Source organism: Symphodus melops, assembly GCF_947650265.1.
Source record: "Symphodus melops genome assembly, chromosome: 8".
Taxonomy (NCBI): Eukaryota; Metazoa; Chordata; class Actinopteri; order Labriformes; family Labridae; genus Symphodus; species Symphodus melops.
In genome coordinates, this window is record NC_136698.1 from 7,952,098 (window position 1) to 7,973,910 (window position 21,813).

Sequence of the window (21,813 nt, forward strand, 5' to 3'; positions counted from 1 at the left end):
CGTACAGAAAAACGAGAAATGAAGCTCAAGGCATTTCATTGGACATCGGAGAAGTACAGTATATATATTTAAAAAAACTTAGCAAAACCACAATTTGACAAAAGATATTTCACATCAGGTTCTAGTGAAAAAATCCTCAATTTTTTTTGTTTAAGTACGAAAACAATCCTCAGATTAGTGATTCATGGCAGACAGGGATTGCACAGATGTTATCCATATTTCATCATTTAGTACACTGCTAAAAAAAATGACACTCAAGATGTCCAAATGACGACAGTCTAAAGAAAAAGAACCATTCCCAACAAAGAGTTTACCTTTGTCATGTTATGCCTACACATAAAACAGAGAGTTAGAGTGTTTCTTCATGGCAGGGTCCTTCACGTTGACTTGGCCATATGGACACTAGAGGAGGAAACGAAATAATTAAATGGTGCTAAATGGCTGCATGTGGAGCAGAACATCAGTCACACGGAGAGGGAGACACTGACATGTGTAGAGAGCACAGCGTAACGGGAGCAAATGAGGGAAAAACAGAGCGGGATAGGATTTTTAAAAAAAATATTAAAAAAAGCCAACTTTTATTTTCAGATGTTTACCAAAAACAATTTGAGCTAAAAACAAAACACTTTAGATTGATTCCTGCTCACTTGTAAAAGATAATGTGCATCTGAAAAACAACAAACATCCGTTGGATCAACTGTGAATTATTTGCCGCAATTCTAAGCTGTTTCCACCCCGTTGATATTAAAGCGAATATCGTAAAGAGCAGACCATAAACCACTTGTGCTCTCTGGTTTTAAATTTGTGTTGGGTTTGGTTTAGGAAACCCTTTTTCAAATGCATAACAAACGCCTTTCTTCCTGCAGTCCAGGTCTTGTTTATTCTATGGTGAGAAAAGTTTCCCACTGGTTAATAAACTCGTAAAAACATTGATGCTACCAAATGCTCTGGATAGTTTACAAGATTAAGCGTCATTAGCATCATCGTCTCAGACTGCTGCATTCACATGGATCCAAGGAACGGTAGAAAACAAACCAGATGTCAGTTCAGACTACAAGAGCAGGACGTTAAAGAGTAGGTGAGGCCAGCAGACCAGATCCCTCCACAGTGAAATTATCCACTTTGCTGCCCTCTGTGTAAAATGTTTCCAACCTTTTATGTTGCTTATACAAGAAGAAAACACCACAAATGATTGAAAAAAAAGACACACTCCTGTTCCATTATTTTGGTATTCTGTTGGACTGTTTGTTTTTCCCGAGGAGTCCTCACTGCCTAAATCTGTGAATGCAACAACACCTTTTAATATTAGAGTCATTTGCCATCAAGTTTTAATGCCTGTTTTTACACAGTTCACTCCTACCAAGTGAGAACAGAAGCATTCATAATACGCTTCTAAAGAAAAATAAAGTCAATGTCAATAATAGTAGTAAAGGCATTAGAAAATGGTCTAAGCATTGTGTCATATTTGAACATAGAATACTGTGCATCATCCTCCTTTTCTCAGGTACGTGTCGACTTTATAAACAAGCCAGCAATGATGTTCATATAACCATCACCTTACGCTGATCCAACACAATGAATTCAACCCAAACACTGTCCTCTCATGAATTAAATAACTTATATACACGAGCTTATTTACCCTGAGGCTCATAATCTGGCTGAGATGCCGTACTGTGGAGTCTAGTTTTGTTTCTCATAGAAATAATGTAAAACTGAATATTTTGGTAACAGAGTTTTAAAAGAGGAACCTAATATAACAACAGAATGATAAAACCTACAGTCCATGAAGGTGACCACGTTCTTGTATAGAAATCTTAGAATAGAATCTTGAAAAATCTGTATTATATAAGCAGACTCATCTATCGAAGGTCAGTTTGTCCACTGTTCTCTGAGTAGCATGTTTTACAGTATATTGAATGGAGCGAGCTGTAACCGCAGAATGTTCACGGAAAATTTAGGTTGTTTCATAATGATGTACGTTGATATACGGCTTTGATTTTTGATTAAATAAACGTAAATGTGTGTTGTTGTTTTTTTTTGGGTTTTTTTGGGGGGGGTGTCAAATATAAACTCTTCGAAAACTTTCACGAAACAGGGTATGGAATAGAAAAAGCAGAGGGGACAGGAATTTACTTAACAGCAACAACAATGCACAGAACCAAGGACAGTTAACAAACAAACAAACAAACAAACATTGTGGTAAAAGAAAACAAAGCTCTTACATGTCTGCACGCGCTGCCGCAGCACTTCCCTCTCTGAAGGTGGGCATACTCTGTGAACACCTTGTACCCACTTGAAGGGTCGACATACATCTGCTTCTTTGCCTGAACATAATGGAGATATTATTATTTAATTAGCATGACATACAAACACGTATGTCGGTGTGAGACCTCTGCATACATAAACATATATACAGCATATATACAGAGCCACATGTAGCCATTATACTGAATATGAACATTATACATGGAGACAGATTGCTTTGGGTCAAGGTATGAGGGAACGCATGAACTCCATGCACAGAAACAGATGTAAGACACTCTCACTCTTATGATGTTTCTAATTAATTAGTGCTCTTTTGTGTATCATTCTGTGGGTGAGGATCTGCAATGATTAATAAACTGGAAGCATTGTTTTACATGCTTAAAAGACACAATCATTCTTTATTTTGACTAATTATTTATCTTGTATGCACACAAAAACACTTTCTGTATGTGGAACAACACCAAACTCCTCTGCCATCCCTCAGGAAGTTAGAAAATGTCACCTCTCAGTCTGTTTCAAAATGAGAGCCGGCTAGTCTGTGAGCTCTGACAGGCCACAAAGGGAAAAAGGCCCCAGGCAATTTGGTGACACAGCCTGTCATTTCACATGGCAGTCCAGGGCCACATAGTGAAGCTGGCATAGCTGGGCCCCCCTCTCTGTATTGTGCTTTTCCCACCCTGGTCCTACCACTCTCCTCAGGTCGCAGCCAACTTGCCTCAGTTTCACCCACACTCAGAAGCACAATATTTACAACAGATACGCCCAAAGGCATGCAGATGACACCTCCTCACTCCTGTCATAAGCACAGAGCTCAGCGGCTCTGCTTGATGGAGGAGCAAGGATAGAGTTGGTGAATGAATGTGACAGTTCTGACAAAAACTTCAATAACATGTACTGTGTATATAAAACAATGGGTAGGTAAGCTTCTTAGTAAAGTTGTAATGAACTGTTGACATTTTTATTTTTCTGAGGGTGCCGTTAGCCTCGTGGTTAGCGCGTGCTCCATGTACGGAGGCTGCAGGCCTCCGGGTTGGAATCCAACCTGTGGCTCTTTTCCCGTATATGTCATTCCCCACTCTCTCTTCCCCTGATTTCTGACTCCACTCTTTGAGAAGGTTTACATGATAGGTCTGTTTTTGCCGTTTCTTCTCCGGATGGTAAACCTCATAGGTGACTGGGCCCATTTTCCGGGTGATGGTGTATGGGCCTTGCCATTTTGCTAGGAGCTTGCTGTTGGAGGAAGGAAGAAGCAGTAGGACTTTCCTGTTTCTAATTATAAAGCATAAAGAGACCAAAAATAAACCGGGAAAATAAATGTTTCCCCTGGCAATCTTCAAAAAAATTGACAAAGGTTTTTGAAACAGTTCTTCCAAACCCAGTCCCAATCTAATTCTGATGATGATGGTAACATTTTAAACATAAAATAAATGTAACACACAGGGAAGTATACATTCAAAGAACGACATTCCTTCAACAATGATGCTCACCGCTGTAATTAAACTTAAGTAAAATATCACTCTGACAAGGACCCACGGGAAACCTTGCCCTGGAGACAAGCTGGCTCTGGAGGTGTAAAACAGCTGGTTTATTATTGTACAAACACTGATGTCATCTGGGAAAAAAGAGTGCTCCTGTCGGTCTGGTTTTATTTGTCCTGTACAAAATTACCATTTTGATTTCATTTTTTTTTTCTTAAAGGTACATGTCACTTACTGAAAATGTAAGTATTATTATGGCGGGCTTTAGTCTATATAAAATGTCCTGTTTTGTACGAAAGTCCTTTCAAACATCATCATGCTTCAACAAGACATTTTGTAAATGTGTTTGAGAAAATACTGAATATTGGAATTTCCTGCAATGACGTTGAAATCTGTCCTCACATGACGAACTGATTGTGCTTGTTTAGTTAAAAGACCCGTGTAATTCTCTAACTATCATTTCGTTAATCTGGTTTAAAAGTATTCAGCCTAGTGGTCAGTGTGCGCTCCCCATATCGGACGATACAGTCCTCAAAGTGGACGGCCTGGGTTCAAATCCGACCTGTGGCTCCTCTCCTGCCTTTCATTCCCCACTTTCGCTCTCTTCCTGATTTTTGACTCCATCAACTTTCCTATATCTTAATAAAGGCATAAAAGCCCCTCCCCTTAAACAAACTATATGCTGTATGTGTTGATTGGAGTTTATATATTTCAAAGTTACTTTGAGTTCAAGTTGTCAACTTGTATTTGAGAGCTCCAGTATATGATACTGATTTTGAATAACAATGTAAGCTGTAAGTAAAGTTGGTAAAATCAGCTCAACGTTATAACACACCATAATAATCAAGGCCTACACTGCAGACCATAAAAGCATCATAGGCTTTTTTTAAGCATATTTTTATCATGTTTTTCTGCTTCACCATATGGTGAATTTGCGCTTCTTTTAATTGAGTATACTTTGAATCAAATACTTGCACACGGTGATTTTTATTTTGTCATATTGATATTTGAAAGGAGATGAAGGAAACCATATCTCCATGTAGAGGTCTAGATTGAATCACTTGTAATCACAGTGAGCAACGTAATGGATATAGCAGATCTCTGATTGGATTCCTGTTACCTCACATGCTTCTGTGTGGGCTCTGTGGATGCTTATCTCCTCCTCTGTGAACTTTCTTTGGACCTGGTCGGTGTCACCCCCTGGGCTGTCTTTCCCCACGTCCTTCGGGTCTGCATTGATCTGACCACTCCTTCTGCTCCTCTCTGACTGACTCGGTGTAGACATTATTAAAAGTCGTGTATTAAACTGGGCATGGAGGAGAATCAATCTACTGAGTAACGCTTTACCCGGATAATGTTGGTGAAACATTCTGCAGGCTCAAAGTTGTCCGACTTTAAAACAGCGTCTGCAGCATTGAGGAAAAATATACCGATAATCCGACATCTCGTTTTAGTTGCAATGGTCACCGTTTACGTATCATATCTCCGTTTTTCAAAGAGTGTCTCTGTTGTTTGTTTACTTATCCCCTCTTTCTCCTCGCGTAGCCGGCACAGAAATATGTTACACTTCCTCTTTTCGTAAACGTCACAGTGGTGACGACATGTGACCTATGTCGTAACATCGATCTGCTGGCGCACACAGCGCCCCTACTGTTTCTCACCAGCCACCAACGAGTCTATCTATCTATCTATCTATCTATCTATCTATCTATCTATCTATCTATCTATCTATCTATCTATCTGTCTGTCTGTCTGTCTGTCTGTCTGTCTGTCTGTCTGTCTGTCTGTCTGTCTGTCTGTCCGTCCGTCCGTCCGTCCGTCCGTCCGTCCGTCTGTCTGTCATATATTAGCCAGTTATATATTTATTATTCTTGATTACATTCTCTTTGTAAAAAAAACTATAGCACTAAAGAATAGAACATCATACTGAATACATTATACATTTATATAGTGTCTTGGACAAAACACTGCAAGGTTGATGAGTAGACATTAATGATTCCTTCCAAGGTTATCCAACGCTGGAAGCCACCTCTGATGATGTGTCCGCTAAGAATTCTGTATAATGAGACCTGACAAGTGTCTTTTGACTGACATTGTGAGGTCAATTTACCCAAAGACAAATTACACATCACTGGTGAAAATAAAGGCCTGTATATAAGAAGCTCTGTTGAAATATATTTCCAAAACAACCTGATTAAGTAAAAAAAATAAAAAATGAAAAAAATTTACAATTGACCTGGGGAAGTCCACCGGCTCCATTATTAAGGCAAGGGTTTGGAAACATAGAGCCCTGAGGTTATACATATTCTTTGAAGTGACATTTAATTCAGAAAGCTAAATCATGTGCACTTCATCTGGGACAAATGTCTGAAGCCATGATAATTTCAGGACCTCGAGAGGACAATAAGACACTCAGTTGTTCTTTGTTTAAGTGTTACGTTCTCTGAATTACAAATAATCAGCTACTGTTTGCAGATCTCTGAAATGCGGATTCTCACTGATTACCCGAGCACACATCAGAGAGCTGTGTGTGTATGTGTATGTGTGTGAGTGTGAGTGTGTGTGTGTGTGTGTCATTTCACATTTTTGTATACTAAGGCAGTAGCCCTGCCATTATCATTTCATACAGATGCCTGAAACAGCATGCCCCAGTCTGCTGCCACTTAATTACCTTCCATTCAGCTTGAAGGTATCTGGCTCTGATCCAGACAGAGTCTCTGGAGAGGAGAGAGAGGTACAACTGAGACAGTGGTTTCAATTTACAGAGGGACAAATATCACTTAAACATTCAAGTAATACAAGGGAAAGTCCACCATAAAACCGGTAAATGAATATGAGTTGAAAATAAACGCGCTGATATGATTTCACTGATTGAAAATATGGCACATAAGGGAAATGAAATTAATCCCTTAGGTGCACAAAATGACAGAAATCTCATTATTAAGGATGGATTTACTCCTAAAGAGACAAGTGATTTAGCTGATTCATGAGCAACATATTTGGTGTAGAGCTCTGAAGAACATTGTAATGACATGAACTTGTTGCTTTTTGTGTATGACTCAGACAGTTTTCATAATCTAAAATCTTGTGGAACTGAATTACGTGTTGCAATTTCAGCATTTATTACATGCATGGGAGTGGGTAGTAGTTAGACCGGCCAGACTATAATTATTGAGGCTCAAGCCAAAACAATGTGCCAGTCTTAACTAGTTGTGTACTGTCCACCACAGTCTGATGACTAAATTACTTTGCAACATTATGCTGCTTATGACTTGGTTTGATTCTCATCTCCACAAGCTCAATGGCTGTTTGAATGTGTGTCCCATGTTTAATATGCTGTGATCATGACTGTCTTTATGTAGTGCTTAAAAACGATTTTCTGTTTGGCTCCTATTGACAATCAGAGGTAAATAGTGGCCTCTATGCGTTTTGTATTTACCCTGCCGCCTCCATGTGCACACAACAGGAACACGTGGCAGCTTCCCTGTTTGAAGAGAGACCCAGAGGACTTCTGTGCTGGAATAATATTACCGGCATGTGATTGAGTCAGTTTGAGGCTAAACAATTAAATACAGCTTTATCTATGGATAATGTCGAAATGGCACACTTCAAATATTTGACTAGTCCGGGTCACTAAATTGTATTACAACATATATATGTTCAGCCAACGTTTAAATGTTCAGAGACATGACACCCACCCTTATCTATGTTGTACTAAATGGTGCATATTCTTTTAAATATTTGCATTCACTCAAACTTTTCAAAACCAATGACCTCATAAATTTAAGGCTCTTTATAGATTTTGATACAACTCACTTCTTCTCACTTCATTTTGTATTTTATTATTTCTTAAAACTTTAACTTACTTCATTTTTATTATTTTTTTAACATTTTTTTACCACACCTATTTATCTTTATTTTTTTTGTTTCTTTATTGCTTTATTTTCTCTATTTTTATTGTTGTTGTCCAGAGTCCCTGAAGTACAGAAAAGTAATAAAAATATATTATGAATACAAGAAAAAAGAGAAAGAAAGACACATTTTCCAGTTGGAGTGGCTCTGGTCCGAAAAAGCGGGTTCACATTAAACCTTAATTTCTCATGTGTGAACAATAGCGACTCCAAATAAAGGTTTACGTTACCATCTTTGTGTGGGTCTATAGGCAACAATTGGTTTGCATGTTCAGGATTTCAGCAGCATGTTGATAGTATGTTGTGTTTATGATTTGCTTGTAGGTCGTTCTTCAGTTCCCAAGTGTTTGAAAAATTACATCATCAACTAGTTAGACCTACATCTCAATTTGGCAGCCCTCACCAGGACCCCTAATAGTCCCAGACTACACATTGGGAGCCAAAGCTAAAGGCTAACTCTACCATAATTATTAAAGTATTAATACAGTCTCGTTGGGGAACACGCATTTATATGATAGAAGTGAATCATACGACACAGGTTATTCTATGTGGGTATCATACTGGTGAAAGATGCTCGCAGGCAGAATCAGCAGCAGCAGCAGAAGCAAGGTGCTCATCTGACGCGCTGACGTCACCAAATCTTTGACAGCACTTCCTGGAGTGGTGTTTGTTGTGGGAAATAGCACCGTGCTGCTGAGCTGGGCACTCAGGCTTCATTAAACGACATCAGGCTCCTACCATCACACCTCCAGACATGCGGTCGCGGCAGCTTTCGGCCGGTATCAGATAAAACAGAAGCCTAGTGACGGGTCGGGACTGAGGAAGGACGAGGGGGGGAATTATTACCCAGAGAGCCTGCAGAGCAAAGCCGCCGACAGCCCGGAGTTGTCGCGATGTTGTAACTAAACCATGGACAGCAGAATAAAGTAAGACCTCCTGAGCTTTTTTATCGCTAGTCAATGCAGGGCTTCAGACACGATAATTCAATTCACTCGGAGCTAAACGAGAGAAGAAGAAGCGAAGGCATGTTTTTATCGTCATGTGAGCTATCTCCAGCAGTGTGGATTTAGCGGCCAGGCCAGCTGGCTGCCTCCACTGCATGTGGGTCAGTCTGCTGCTCTGTCTACTAGCTGACCAGCAATTAGCAGCTCAGCTAGCCAAGCAGGCAGCTTTAAATAGGTTATATGTGGACACGACATCGAGTGACCGAGTCCTGGGACCTGAGGTTGTCCAGCTCATTGTTACACAGAGACTAAAGAAGCTCATGACAACTTAAACTAACCTGCAAGTTACCGACACTGTTTGCATTTGACAGCGTGACACACTTATGATTAGGATTTTTATACAGAGCTACATCATGTCATCACTTATTGAACAGCACTGTGATGTTTTCTAATGTGGAGGAGGTTACACACTTGTTGCCCCTGTTCGTGTGTGGTTGTTACAGCTGCCCCTCATTCCCCCCCTGGGTAAACACATTCTGTATTGTTTTCAGGGAGTATCCAGACAGAACATTTGATCTGGTTGTACAGGTGGCATGTCCAACATCTGAAAATGAAGGTATGTTTTTTTTTATTATTATCTTTACTGTAATTCATTTTACACACGGAAATGGAAATGCAAGGCACGTATGTGTAGGTGTGGTAGGCACATGTATCTGGCTTATATGAAAAACCCCTCCCTGAAGACATACACAGGGTTATACAAAACCATCCAAACTTACAAGGTATCACACTTCCCATAAAGTGCAGAAATGAAACAAGTGTTATATGATGGTATTCACTTCTGTCAGTATGTATTCTGTTGCTGTAGACAATTCAATCCAAAAGGTTCTGGACATTCAAAAAACATCCGACCTGGCCCAGGATAAGTTGCAGAAAATGGATGGAAGTTTTTGTTGGATATTTTGAGAACATTTTCAAGATATATAATTGTCACTGTCAGCTGTTGAACCAAACATGCCTAAAACAAACTAATCCAATCAGTAGTTATTGATCCGCGAGTTCTGGTCTGCTGTTCAGAACGGAACACAATCGGACGCTATACAGAGGTTGGAAGATATTTGAAGATGCTAAAAGAAGAAGCCTTTCGAAAGTAGTTCCATCAGTTTCACATAGTTACATGCAGCGCCTAATGAAGCACATTCCTGTCGAACTTTGATTTTTTTTTTTCATCTATCAGTGCTGAAAAAAAATGGTTATCATCAAATTCATCTTTTGAATTGATCATAACTGATAAGTCAGATAAGTCTTTATGGTTCAAAAAATTCCCCACATGTTTTATTAAAGCACCCTGTGTTTTTTCAGTTTATACCTGTATGTGTGATTTATTAGTTTGAGCTGTTGAGAAGCTTCACTTGATGTGTAATGACACTTTATGCTATCGGACCTTTTCTGAACACTTCTTACATTTTATGACCCAAACATTCAACCTATTAACAATATGGAGCTTTTGATGATGACTTATTTTCTGTATTTATCAAACAGGCCCATCTTGAGAAAAGGGTTTTTGTGCATGGCTCCGTTTTTTTATTGTGTGTTTGTAAAAATGACTGTTTGTAGTGTAATTACAGTAATAACAAGGCACAGCTAAGACGTTATGTAACATTGGCAGCTGTGTTTACCAAATGCAACATGCACAGTATTTCAAGTCCTGCAGTGAGCGTCACAAAACAACACTGCATGACTGAGCGCAGTCCTGAACTATGAAAGCAATCATTATGTCTGTGGTGTCATTACATGTGCTCTGTGGAAACCTTACGGACCAGATAAGGTCGCTGCGAGCTTCATCTCAGGAATTGTCAGACATGTTTGCTGATTTCAGCTTGACTTTGATGTTAGCGATTCATTTATTTTTGGACTGATTTCCAAACTCCACTTTTCTGTTATTGTGCCTCACTATAAGTTCACAAGTGTGAAGCTTGCTCTTGTGTCTATCACCCCCCAAAGATTGCTTTAAAAATCACACATGAACTCTTCTGCTGTTTGCAGTGGTCAAACGTTCCAGCAGTCAGACTGTCTCAGGAAATGAGTGCTGCCAGCGAGGAACAACACTGTGTTCTACCTTTTATGAATATGGGAAATATACTCTCCTATATTTCACATCAATATCAAGTGTCGGCCACAAGTCAAATATCATGTAAAAACATTTTCGCTGCACATTACACCAGCTGTCTTATTTTGCCCACTTAGTTTGGACATTAAAGAGGTGTTATGTAGACGGTTCTCTTGTGCAGCTGCTGAGCTGGCCGGAGTAGACTGAAAGTTGTCCTTGGATGTAGTTTCTGATATTGGATTTTAAACCCAACTCATAAACCACCGGCCTGCGCTATAATAACTGACTCCCCCCCTCCCATGTATGATCCAGGGTCACACTCATATCCGGAGTGCGGCTCCCTGGAGCACAGCTACAGAGCAACGCGTGCACAGCCCTCAGGTCAAATGGAACATTCACATTCTGCTCAGTCATTTCTCCAAAGTGCTCCCTCCGCTTTCTGCTGGGCCCTGATTGGATATAAGCACACCACTGTCATGATGTAAATGTATCCTGGCTGCAGGTAGAGATGACACTTATAGGGGATTGTTTTTTTGTGATCGAGTGCTTTCAGGTCATCACATGAGGAATTAACCACTTCTCTCTGAAACTGATCCTGTTCTGTCACTTGGCTCGAGCCGATGTTTAAATCAGACAAAGAGCTTCGTCTTCATTAATGTCACGGATGAGAATGTTTCCGTGGCACGTTCATCGTTTACACGTTGTAACCCCTAAAACGTGACCCTTGCTTTAACCAGTGCGTGCGTCTGTCTGCGCCCCTCTGTTTACGAGCTCAAAGGGTTAATCCAGTGAGTCATAACAGAGCTGATTCGGCCTGCTGTGAAACCTCCACAGTCGCTCACCACAAACTCGAGCTGTTTCTCCTGCAGCCAAACATTCAGGTAGTGGGCCAAAAAGCATCACTTCACATTAACACATTATCTTCCCTGCTACCTCACACAGGCAAACAAACAGACAACTCTGATAGACTATAATTAAATTGTCATAGCAACATGGTGTAAAGAATGTGGGCATTTAAAGAAGTGGCGGACGGTTTTAGCCAGCTCATATTTCTCACATCTCCTCCTCAGGGTTTCGGGAATATAAAGTGTAATTTTATATTGATTTTGGCTGCAATTCAGTTGTTTTGAACTCTCTGAACTCCTGTTTACATTAGCATGCTGTACAGTGACTAAAAGTGTTTCCTCTTAGACTGAATGGAAAGCTTGGTGTGTGTGCAGTTTTTTTTTTTTGTGCTGATGCTGCACTGCTATTATGCCACTCTCACCACATCCTGGTCCTGCTGGTTTGAAACCAGATCCATGTGCAGCAGCCTGACATGAGAGCATTGTAGTGTAGAGAGTAGAGTAGAGTGTAGTCGACTTTGTTCGTAGTAGTCAAGATCAAACTGCAGAGCAACCTGAACTGGTGTCAGACAAAAATAACCGAGCCCTTTAAAGATGGTCATAACACCTGTCCCTCAACTTCATGTGCAAGCTGGCTTCACACCTTGTGTAGGCTGTTTGCAGATGACACCCACATGTTTTCAGTCAGTTAGTTTGTATTTGAGTTATAACCTTTTCAAATCCATGGTTTTAGAGTTCTGACTCATTATGAGCTTATGAATGCAAACTAATATTTCTGAAACGGATGTCTGTTGGCCAATGAATAAGGGCACTAAAGGAAGAATTTAAGACGGCTGATGCTTTGACTCTTGAATGCAGCAGCTGATGAAGCTGGACCAAAGTATTGTGTCTTCATTTAAAGTGGGAAATCATTGAGAGCACAGCCCTCATTTACAATGACATCGGTCGAGCAGATACACATATTAGAATGCAAGTAATGTTATCTGAACCAGTGATGCAGGCATGTTGTTTCTTTATTTCTTGTTGTCAAAAGCACAATCAACATGGATGACCTTCAAACCTTGTCGATACAAATAAAATATTTGGTAATAATAGATTGAGGTCAAAAAGTAACCTGGAATGTTTTTAATGGAGGTGGGAGTAAAGTAGATTTATGTCAAAATCAAGATTCTTATCTTCTGAGAGTTTAAATAGATTCATAACTTCTTAAAATCGATATTTTCTTTTGGGGGCGGGGGGCCTAATCAGTCACTCTCTGCTAAGTGCTGACACGGTGCAGATTTTGTTTTCGAATAACCACTGTGAGCCACATCTCATGAGGATATGTGATATTTAGCAGAAACGGCTGTTTCAACCACTCTGAACGATACAGCTTTGCTGCTATGATATATGATCTTTTTATCCTTAAACATAAAATCTGATTCACAGACAGATCCACGTTTAAGTTTCATTATTTGCAATGGTGTTGCTAAAAAGCTTCTCATCAAGAATAGATACCTATGCCAGTGTTTGGAAATTGTTCCTGTTGGATGTTGGCCTACCATCATTCCCATGAGGGGGGTTGATTGTATCCTGTTTTTTTTTTTTTTTTTGGCAAACACTTGTGGTAACACAATAACATCAGTTGCGCAGGTAAGAACAGAAAAGTCCGTCACCTTACAGATTTGTGTAGTATGCAGCACCAGTTCTCTCAGTAGATGAGAGCACCAGCATTCCTGAACATAGGTGTTGCTGGGGAGAAAAAAAAACAAAACAAAAAAACAAGAAAATAAGGCTCATAGCCACAATGATGGCAGGTTTCATATCTGGACTCGGCCCCACACTTCTAACCGCGGATGTGTGGAGAGATGACAGACACTGGCCCTTTTTCCTCCTGCAGGTCCACAGAGACCTGGCCTCCCTGTTCAGCTCGAGCTCAGTTCCGCTTAGCTGTGTTGGCTCAGCGCTCAGTGGATTGCTCAGGCTGCGAGCGAGCGCTGCCTGAGAGCGTGACTGGCATGCTAGCTACTAGCGGCCCTGGCTACATAAAGCCATATTGATGTGCTTCCAAGATGCTGCCAAAGCTAGCAGATGACGCTAACGCTGCCAAGGCGGTAGGTGGGGACAGATGCTACCTGTCCTCGCCCGCTCCCTGCAGCCAGATTGTTGCCAGTAACAAAGCAATAAACTTAATAGATCAGCATATCAATTTTACTGCAACATTCATGCTGCAATTAGGTGGACGATAGTGTTTAGAAAAAAACGCTCAATGCATTTTTTGGTTGCACTATAACTCACGGGTCCTGAGTTTGAAACCTTTGTGGTTTGCATTACATGCTTTTTAACATTTCTCAAGTGCAGACTTGCAGGAGTTTAGACTGTCTGAATGTTTTCCATTCCTGACGTTCTTTTATGTTACCTTTACAATCTGCTCAATATATAACCCCCTCCAGCTTTAAAGGATGTGTGAACATGTACTACATGGTTATTTCCTGATAGAAGAGATAAGTCATTAGCTTCAGTTAATCAAGGCAACATCTTGCTAGTGTGAAAAAAACCTCTTCCTTTATAAATGAAAAGGAAACCAGAAAGCCAAAATAAAGAGGATGTATTTTTTTTTTCTTCACGTAGCTTTAAAGCTTCTCTCTGTCCGCCTATGAAAAGCAACTTTTGTTCTAGATCCTCAGAACATTTTTTGCTGAGACCCTGAGGTCTCACCGTGTCATCTACTATTCACTATAGTCATCTATCTGCTGCTTTCTCTCCTGTCGCCCCCTCCAGCAGCTCTGAGATGCTCTATTTCTTTCTCTTGGATTCACCTTTTCCCTTCGTATATCCGTGAAGCAAAACTCCTGTATTGTAGAACTTTTAGAAAAGGTTGAAACGTTGGCATTCAGCAAAATGTCAGAATTGCTCCTTGACCCGAGCTTCGCCAGATCTGCAGTCTGATTGGACTCCGGCAGCGCGTCGAGTTCAGGATGGGCTCACAATCAGAAGGGAGGCCAAAGGGTTACTAACAGATGCCACGGCAGTACGGAGGGTGTTGATTGGTCATTAGAGAGGCCACACTCCTCCACTCACACTCCTGAGAGGACCCCAGGGCCTCACACTTTGTTTGGCTCATAACCCTTGAAGCCTTATTCTTTGGTCTCACCCATGTGACTTTTCTAAATTGGCTCTTTTACTCTGAATCAGACTGCAGCATGTCTTTGTCGTCTTTTTAACCGTTTCCTTTGAAGCCGATTTTGAGGAAGTCTCATTAACTTTTCTGCCACGGTACAGTCGTGGCCACATCCCACTCGATGTCTTTGGTTTCCTTTTTTTAATCTGTAACTGTTAAATGTTAACACAACTAGAACTTACCGTGTTTTAATGAGCGAAGTGAAAAAGATTCCAGAGAGCGTTTTCTCCACTTAATGCCGTTTATCATCGGCGTGCTTCATCAGTCTTTTCTGCACATGTTGCACGTTGAGATTTCGACGTTCGACGTGTTGGTTTGGTGATTTTAGAGTCGGCCAGTAGCTCCTCTCTGGGCTCCATCGTGTTGTTGTGTTTTGTGTCTGGAGTCATTTGTCACTTCCTACATGAAGTCACTCATCCATTCACTAACTGTGGAGCGGCCTGCTGCCTCCTGGGTTTACTTCCAACTCTTGTCTTATTTAAAAGAGAGGGAAGTAAGGGCCGTCTTTACATTTTACTAGGGCCTCTTCTGTTTCAGGGTATAAAGTGTATGTCTCATGCAAACAATAGACACCCCCCCCTGATTCTGATGTACTCATGTTTATTTGATTTTTTTGTTTTTAAATGAGTTATATGACTGGATGTAGTTAAATTGTTGTTTGTATTGTCTTTCAAACTCTCCTCACGTTCATCTTGTCATAGATTCCTACACTGCGTCAACATCTTTTACATTTGATTATGACAACAAAGCAGAGGTCATTTTCCGATTGGCCAATGTTTGTTAATTGGATTGATATTGATATTGTTAATTCGATGTTCAATGGCAGCATCATTGCATCTCTACCGCTGACGCATCTTTCGCATTGTAAGTCAAGGAGAACAGATGTCTTTTGCAATCTCTATATTTTTGCTTTATGTGTCTTGGCTTAAAATGAAACATTTCATTACAGTTCACATGATTTCTTTCCATCAACTTTAAAAAAAACAAAAAAAACCTAAATGCTCCCAGGCTCTTTGCTTTTATTGTTCTGGCAGCATGGTTTAAAACAGAGCTCTTTGTTTGGACACAAAGCTCATTGTCACTGCTGTTCTCGGTTTATTCATTCTGCATTCTGCATTCTTCCTACATCCACATTTCCCCAACATCTTGTATCTCCCGTCCTTACCTGTTCTTACTTCTTAACAGTGAACACCAACTTTTTTTTCTCCTCTGTGATGACAGCTTTTTTTTTTTTTTGCTCAGTCACAACCAAGGTGCGATACTTCTCACTCCCATTTCTGATTATCACTCGAAACAACAGCGACAGATTGGACCTACACGGGAACATTCGAGAGAGGGGAAGAGGTCAGCGGGAAAGTTTAGGTGATGCTTTGTGACCTTACAAACACACGCACATATACATCCTCTGCCACAAACATGAGCTGTGTGTGGACTTCTTTATGACATGGGGTATTATTGGCCAAAGCATGTAGATGTTGTGAAAAATGCAACATGATGGGAGGAGGTGGAAAGAGAGGGAGATGGTGGAGAGCAGATGAAGGGAGATGGTGGATATGCTGATGGCAGGAGTGTATAAACTGAAAGGTGATACTGTGGCAGAGCGTTCCCACTCACTGATGCCGTACTGATACTCCAGGGGCAAACTGTCATTTGTGTATGTGTGATAGCAGGTACATGTTTAGCCGTATAGTGTGCATATATGGTTGTGTATATGCCTGTGCACGGCTGTGTGACTGTTCACCAGAAAGAGACACAGAGGCTGCGAGAGGAGCTGCAGGAGGCTCATCTGAATTCACTAATGCTGCCAGACTGGGAGAACATGGAAAGACTTCTAGGCACTGACGCTCACAGGCTATTTTTAGACTTCCCCTTTCCACGGCGAAAAAAGTGGGGAAAAGTAGGGACCCGATCAATGATTTATAATGAGATGGATTTGATGAATGCAGGGGAGTTTCATCACATCACCCCCACTTCCAGCCTCACAGCGTTGTTGTCGTTGGATTTTTTTTTTTTTTTTTTTGTGCTATGCATCTTGTGTGATGGCAGATGAATTTATTCCCTCGTGACCACTCTCAAGTTGCGCCACAGACAGCTGTGGGAATTTTACGTGTTTAAAAATAAAAACCTTGAAGCAAAGGCTAAGATAATGTCCAGCCGTATTTAGATTCCAAAAAAGACTGCCAGCTCCATCTGAACGCTCAGCTTTTCTTGCACTCATCATGTCAAAAAAATGACAATAGATGTATACAGTATATGTCCAGCAAAGCAGATGGCACAAGGATGTTCAACCAAATATGCACATATACCCCCCCCATACACACGCACACACACACGCACACGCACAAACCCAAACCCACACAACCAATTATTGTGAGTCAAAGAACAATGATTGGCTGGTTCTTGTGCCAGTGTGTAATACCAATGTGGCCTAGTTTAGCCCACAAATGAACAGGATTAGTACAGCTCCTGCTTTAATGTAGCTTTAGTGATGTTAATCTGTCCTAGTCTGCTAAATTGGATTTCATAAAAAGCTGTGTTCAAGAATATGTTGACTTTTAGGCCTGTCATGTAGGGCAGATTTTGTGATGGCATGATTATAACAGGATTTGGGGACAACTCACTTTGCATGCCCCCCCCCCCTCTCTTGTTGGGTGCTGAGTGAATGATTGCCATAAAGCTTTGATGAGAGATTCCAACCACACAGAAACAGACAACTCCTTTTTTTTTACTGCCATTTTTATTTCAAATTGTGAACAGGAAGATCGAACTTTAAAAAATAAAAATAATTTCATTATTTTAAGTCTTCATGGCAGCCACATTGCATGTCCTCAAAGACTGAACCTGGACTGAGAGGCAAGATCATCAATATATTGTTTTAAAAGTAAATGAGCTTATACGAGGAGAATTCTAAAAGTTTCCACTATAAAGTGCACGTTTCATTTTTAGGATTTTGCATAATCCCATGTTCACCCAACCTGCCCCCTCCTTCCCTCTCCAACAAGCCTGTTGGATACTCAACTCGTGTGTGTGTGTGCACGAAACCAGAGAAATAAGTCACTGTCTGTTCACATCTCAGGACTTTGTAGCTTCTAACTGCACCTGTGTGGTTTTAGGTTTCGTTTCTCTCCTTGTTTTTTTCAGACGACGGAGTCCTGTTAAATTGCTTCACCTGAAATCGCCCGTTTCCTGATATCAATGTTTGCCATCAAAAAGACAATGATGAAAAGAAACCAGGCACTTTTATTTTGAAGTACTTGTTGGAAATAGTTCATCATCAAATGAACTGAGCTTTAGCAGAGCTATACTTAGCTTACAGACTCTACTTTGACCACGAGTCACAGCCAAGGCCCGCCTCTTTTAATCGTCTTGGATTTAAAGCGTGCAAGGAACCAGATTAAAAACACCTGAGCAGGTAGACCAACTGCAGTGGTGATGATAATCCGTGCTGCTGTCGACTAAAACGACACCAAGCCAGACAACTCCAGCAACATAGTCTCGTCATTGTTAACACTGACGCCCGCTCTGACACGAGAAGGAGGCGGAGCCACTGTGGTCAGCGCACACGAGGGACCAACTGGCTCTGCTTGAAAGTCACAGCGGACCAAGCAGGAGATCTGGGATTGAATTTAAGTTGTTTTGTGTCACCGCCTGTGTCGCTGTTGTTAACCTGACACCGTGACTGCTGCGTTGAGCAAATGCAACCTAACCTGTGAAAAACAATAATCCCATGTTTTAATTCCCCCCCCCTGGTCAGCATCGAGTATGAGCTGTCCTGGTGTCGATGCAGAATCATCCACATCCGCATCGAAATGCATCTACCCAATGAATAATTTCAATACTCCTTACATTGATGCATTTTTTTCTTTTTTTATTTATTATATGATATTATAGTGCAAGAAAAAAAGATCGACCATGATGTAATGGGTTTTTTAAGGATCGCCACTCTTTTCCATCCAGACTCTGAGATGAAATGAAGGAGCAGTAAAATGCAGAGATTGCTACAAAGGGTTAACTCCCAATTTGTATTCTGGTCAAGGGAACGACTTGACAGGGCTGCTGCCATGTAAACTGACGTAAAAATAATCTCAAAGATGAAGGACGAAAAGACAGAAATGTGTTTTCCCCGGCAATTAAGGAAATCAACCTACTTATTGACATGATATGATGGCACTGGTATCCTGACATCTAGACTGTTGTCCTTTAGACCTAAATTTCCTGACCATGGCCCAAACCCAAGCCAAGCAGAGCTAGTGGTACAAGCCGTCTGTGCTGTCATTTCAGCTTCTATCCTCACTATTTACACGTCAACAGCTATGCCCCGAGGCTATGTCTCCTCAGCCCAGGACTGCCTCTATGTTTCCCAGCACCACACAATTATTGCAAAGATGATGGCGTTTACATGCACGCAGTAGCCCCACTGGCCCTTAATTTGGGTTCTGGCCTATTTTTCAAGACAGAAAATATAGGTCAATCTAGATGTCTCTGTGAATGTCTGAGACCATTTATCATTGCAAATCATGTAATTCATCCACAAGGCCTTTGTTTTCACACAGACACACACAAAGACTTCCTTCCTGGCCTTGATATTTACCACGGTTATTTAGTGTATTTACTAATCTTGAATATTTTCTGATTTGTTTGATGATACTGGCTTTATTAAGAACTGGAGATGTGTCTGTTTCTATCTGAGACAATGATGAAGAGAATTCAACACTGTTTGAGGTCAGAGTGAAAAAGCAGATGTCGAGGTCGTTGTTGTTAAACCGATGCCTCTGGATCATTGGTCGAGTGCTACTTTGGTTTTTATATCAAGTCACTTTTATTAATGTAGTTGAAGGGCATGAATCACAAAATATGCTAAAAGGTGCTTTATAATCCGACCCCGGTCAACAAGCTTTTTAAAACAGTATGCTTTAACTCTCGGATACACTGGATGATCCTTAGATCTCCAGCAGCAACCATTTCTAGTGAACGGCATTTCAAGGAAGACGTTTCTGTCATGTTCAAACATATTTTATCAGTATATTTATTGGATCATCAACGGATGGTAGATTGATGAATGTTAGGCAGCTTTAGCCTTTCAGATGTTGGAAATTGATGCTTCACTTATCTTATTATACAATTACTAATTCATTTATTAAAAGCTGTTGGTTTTAAACAATTAAGAAATTGGCCCAGGTAATCTACAACCTGCACTAAAGATCAACCTTTTTACTGGTTAATGAGTAATCTCCATGGGACGAGTTGAAGATTTGGTTCCTGTGTGAATGGGGATGACAAGGAATTCAAGTAGTGAAAGTCTGAAAATGAATGGATCTATGAAGGTAAAATATGAGTTTATAAAACCAACATTAATCACAGGTTAGTGTGGGAACGCAGGTTTCATTCTGCTGACCTGTCTCACAGCTCTGCTCTCTTCTTCTGTACAGAGTGTGTTTGATCATTGACATGGTCAAAGGTGAGCTGCGCGCGTAGCTTGTTTGCTGTGCTAACTTAAATCCGTGGTTGCAGCAACGATCAAGAAGCATCGAAGTGAACGTTACAAAGTCGGCCAGCCAGCTTGTGAGAGCAGAGAGGTGTTGTTGAAAACTGGAGATAACACTCCTGACTCCAAGAGATCAAACCAGTGAATAATAACGATTGATAAACTATCAGCACCAACTTGAATTTGGACTGTAAACCCAGACAACCACTTTATAGTTCTCCATAATGTTGCATTGTTTCCCTTCTCTCCTGAAGACATATAAACTTTGGGGTTTCAGATAGTTTCAGTCCAGTTTCTTTTTTCCTGACAGTGTTTCATCGTTCAGGTCTGCAGAGCAGAGAGACCCCTCTGAGTGCGTTTTGTATTAGGTATTGTATGCTTTTAAGAGATACAGATGTATTGTCATCCCTGTGGAAAGATTGTAGGCTGACTGACTGTCTGACTGCCTGACTGAGAGCTGTCTGTCTGTCAGCCCTTTGCACGTAAACTTCAAATCACAGCTCTGCAGCACCGAGCTTGTAGCCGCCAAAGGCAAGGCTTTACACTGTCATCAGCACCACGCGGCTGCCTCTGGGTGCTGTGCCATATGACATTAACTGAGATCCATCCTCTCCACACCTCAAGGAGCTGCTGTGCTACGCTGTGTTTTCTCCAAAGCTGCAACCACCTCTTCAAAGACTAGAAAAAAGGAACTTTCCCCCAAGCATGTGTAACTGAGTGACAATGACCCGATCGCCCAAACTTTCCAAGTTGACGCACATCCGTGAAGTCAATTTCAGTAGACTGATCCGCCTGCCATTACTGTCACACGAGACCAAAACAAACAACACGTGGATTCCTGCTTGCCATCAAAGCCTCTTCAGTGTGCGAATGGCAACGTGTTTTGAGAGTTTTCCATTTATTCCAACAAATAAACCGTTAACATGGCTAATCAAAAGAAGATCCCGTCCATACTCTGATTAACTCAGCTCTGCAAACTGTCGTCTCGTTGGGTATTTTCATCAAACAGAACTTCTCTGTCCTCTGTGTTCGTATTCAGATTAAAACCTAATGTGGTTTTCCCAAACTAAATATTTAGTTGTAGTCAAAGTTAACTGAATACTTTTAACATCATTTTGTTAAAGTCAAAGCTTTGCATACCTTGTCATTCATTGGACGGGTCTTTTTGATCCTTATTAGCTTAATAAAGGAGTTATCTAGTCTCGGTGCTTATATAGATGTTGTTTTTGATGGAGGCAGATGGTTGGGACCATATGCAGAGAAGTATGTGATGATGTGAAGAATATTAGTTTTCAAGCTAACCAGCCAACAACCCGAGATGAAATCAGCACCATTAACTTGTTCTGTTGCTGCCAAAACACTGCACTCTATCTGCCGTTTGCCTGTCTATTTGGAAAACGCATATCTGGGTCATATCTCCGATTTTGATATTTCAGGTTATACCTCAGATTTTAGGAGCATATTTCTGCATGAAAGCAGGCACTTGATTTTATTATTCTGAGGCAAGCGAACATCATACGGTGAGTGAAGGGAAAGTTGGAGAGTAGTCTGTCTCGGGAGATGCTGGTTTGTTTTTCTTAGCTTAGGTGGCTAACAGCCCCCCCCCCCCTCCAAC

General features: G+C 40.9%; 1 protein-coding gene across 1 annotated transcript in view; it reads left to right on the forward strand.

Annotated features, from left to right (window-relative positions):
- The first annotated feature begins 8,252 nt into the window (after positions 1-8,252).
- Positions 8,253-21,813, forward strand: part of dennd1b (DENN/MADD domain containing 1B) — a 100,652-nt gene continuing 87,091 nt past the window's right edge. The window contains exons 1-2 of the mRNA XM_079349791.1: positions 8,253-8,580; positions 9,150-9,214. Coding sequence (XP_079205917.1) covers positions 8,564-8,580; positions 9,150-9,214 — 82 coding nt within the window. The 5' untranslated portion in view covers positions 8,253-8,563. The remainder of the gene's footprint in view (positions 8,581-9,149; positions 9,215-21,813) is intronic.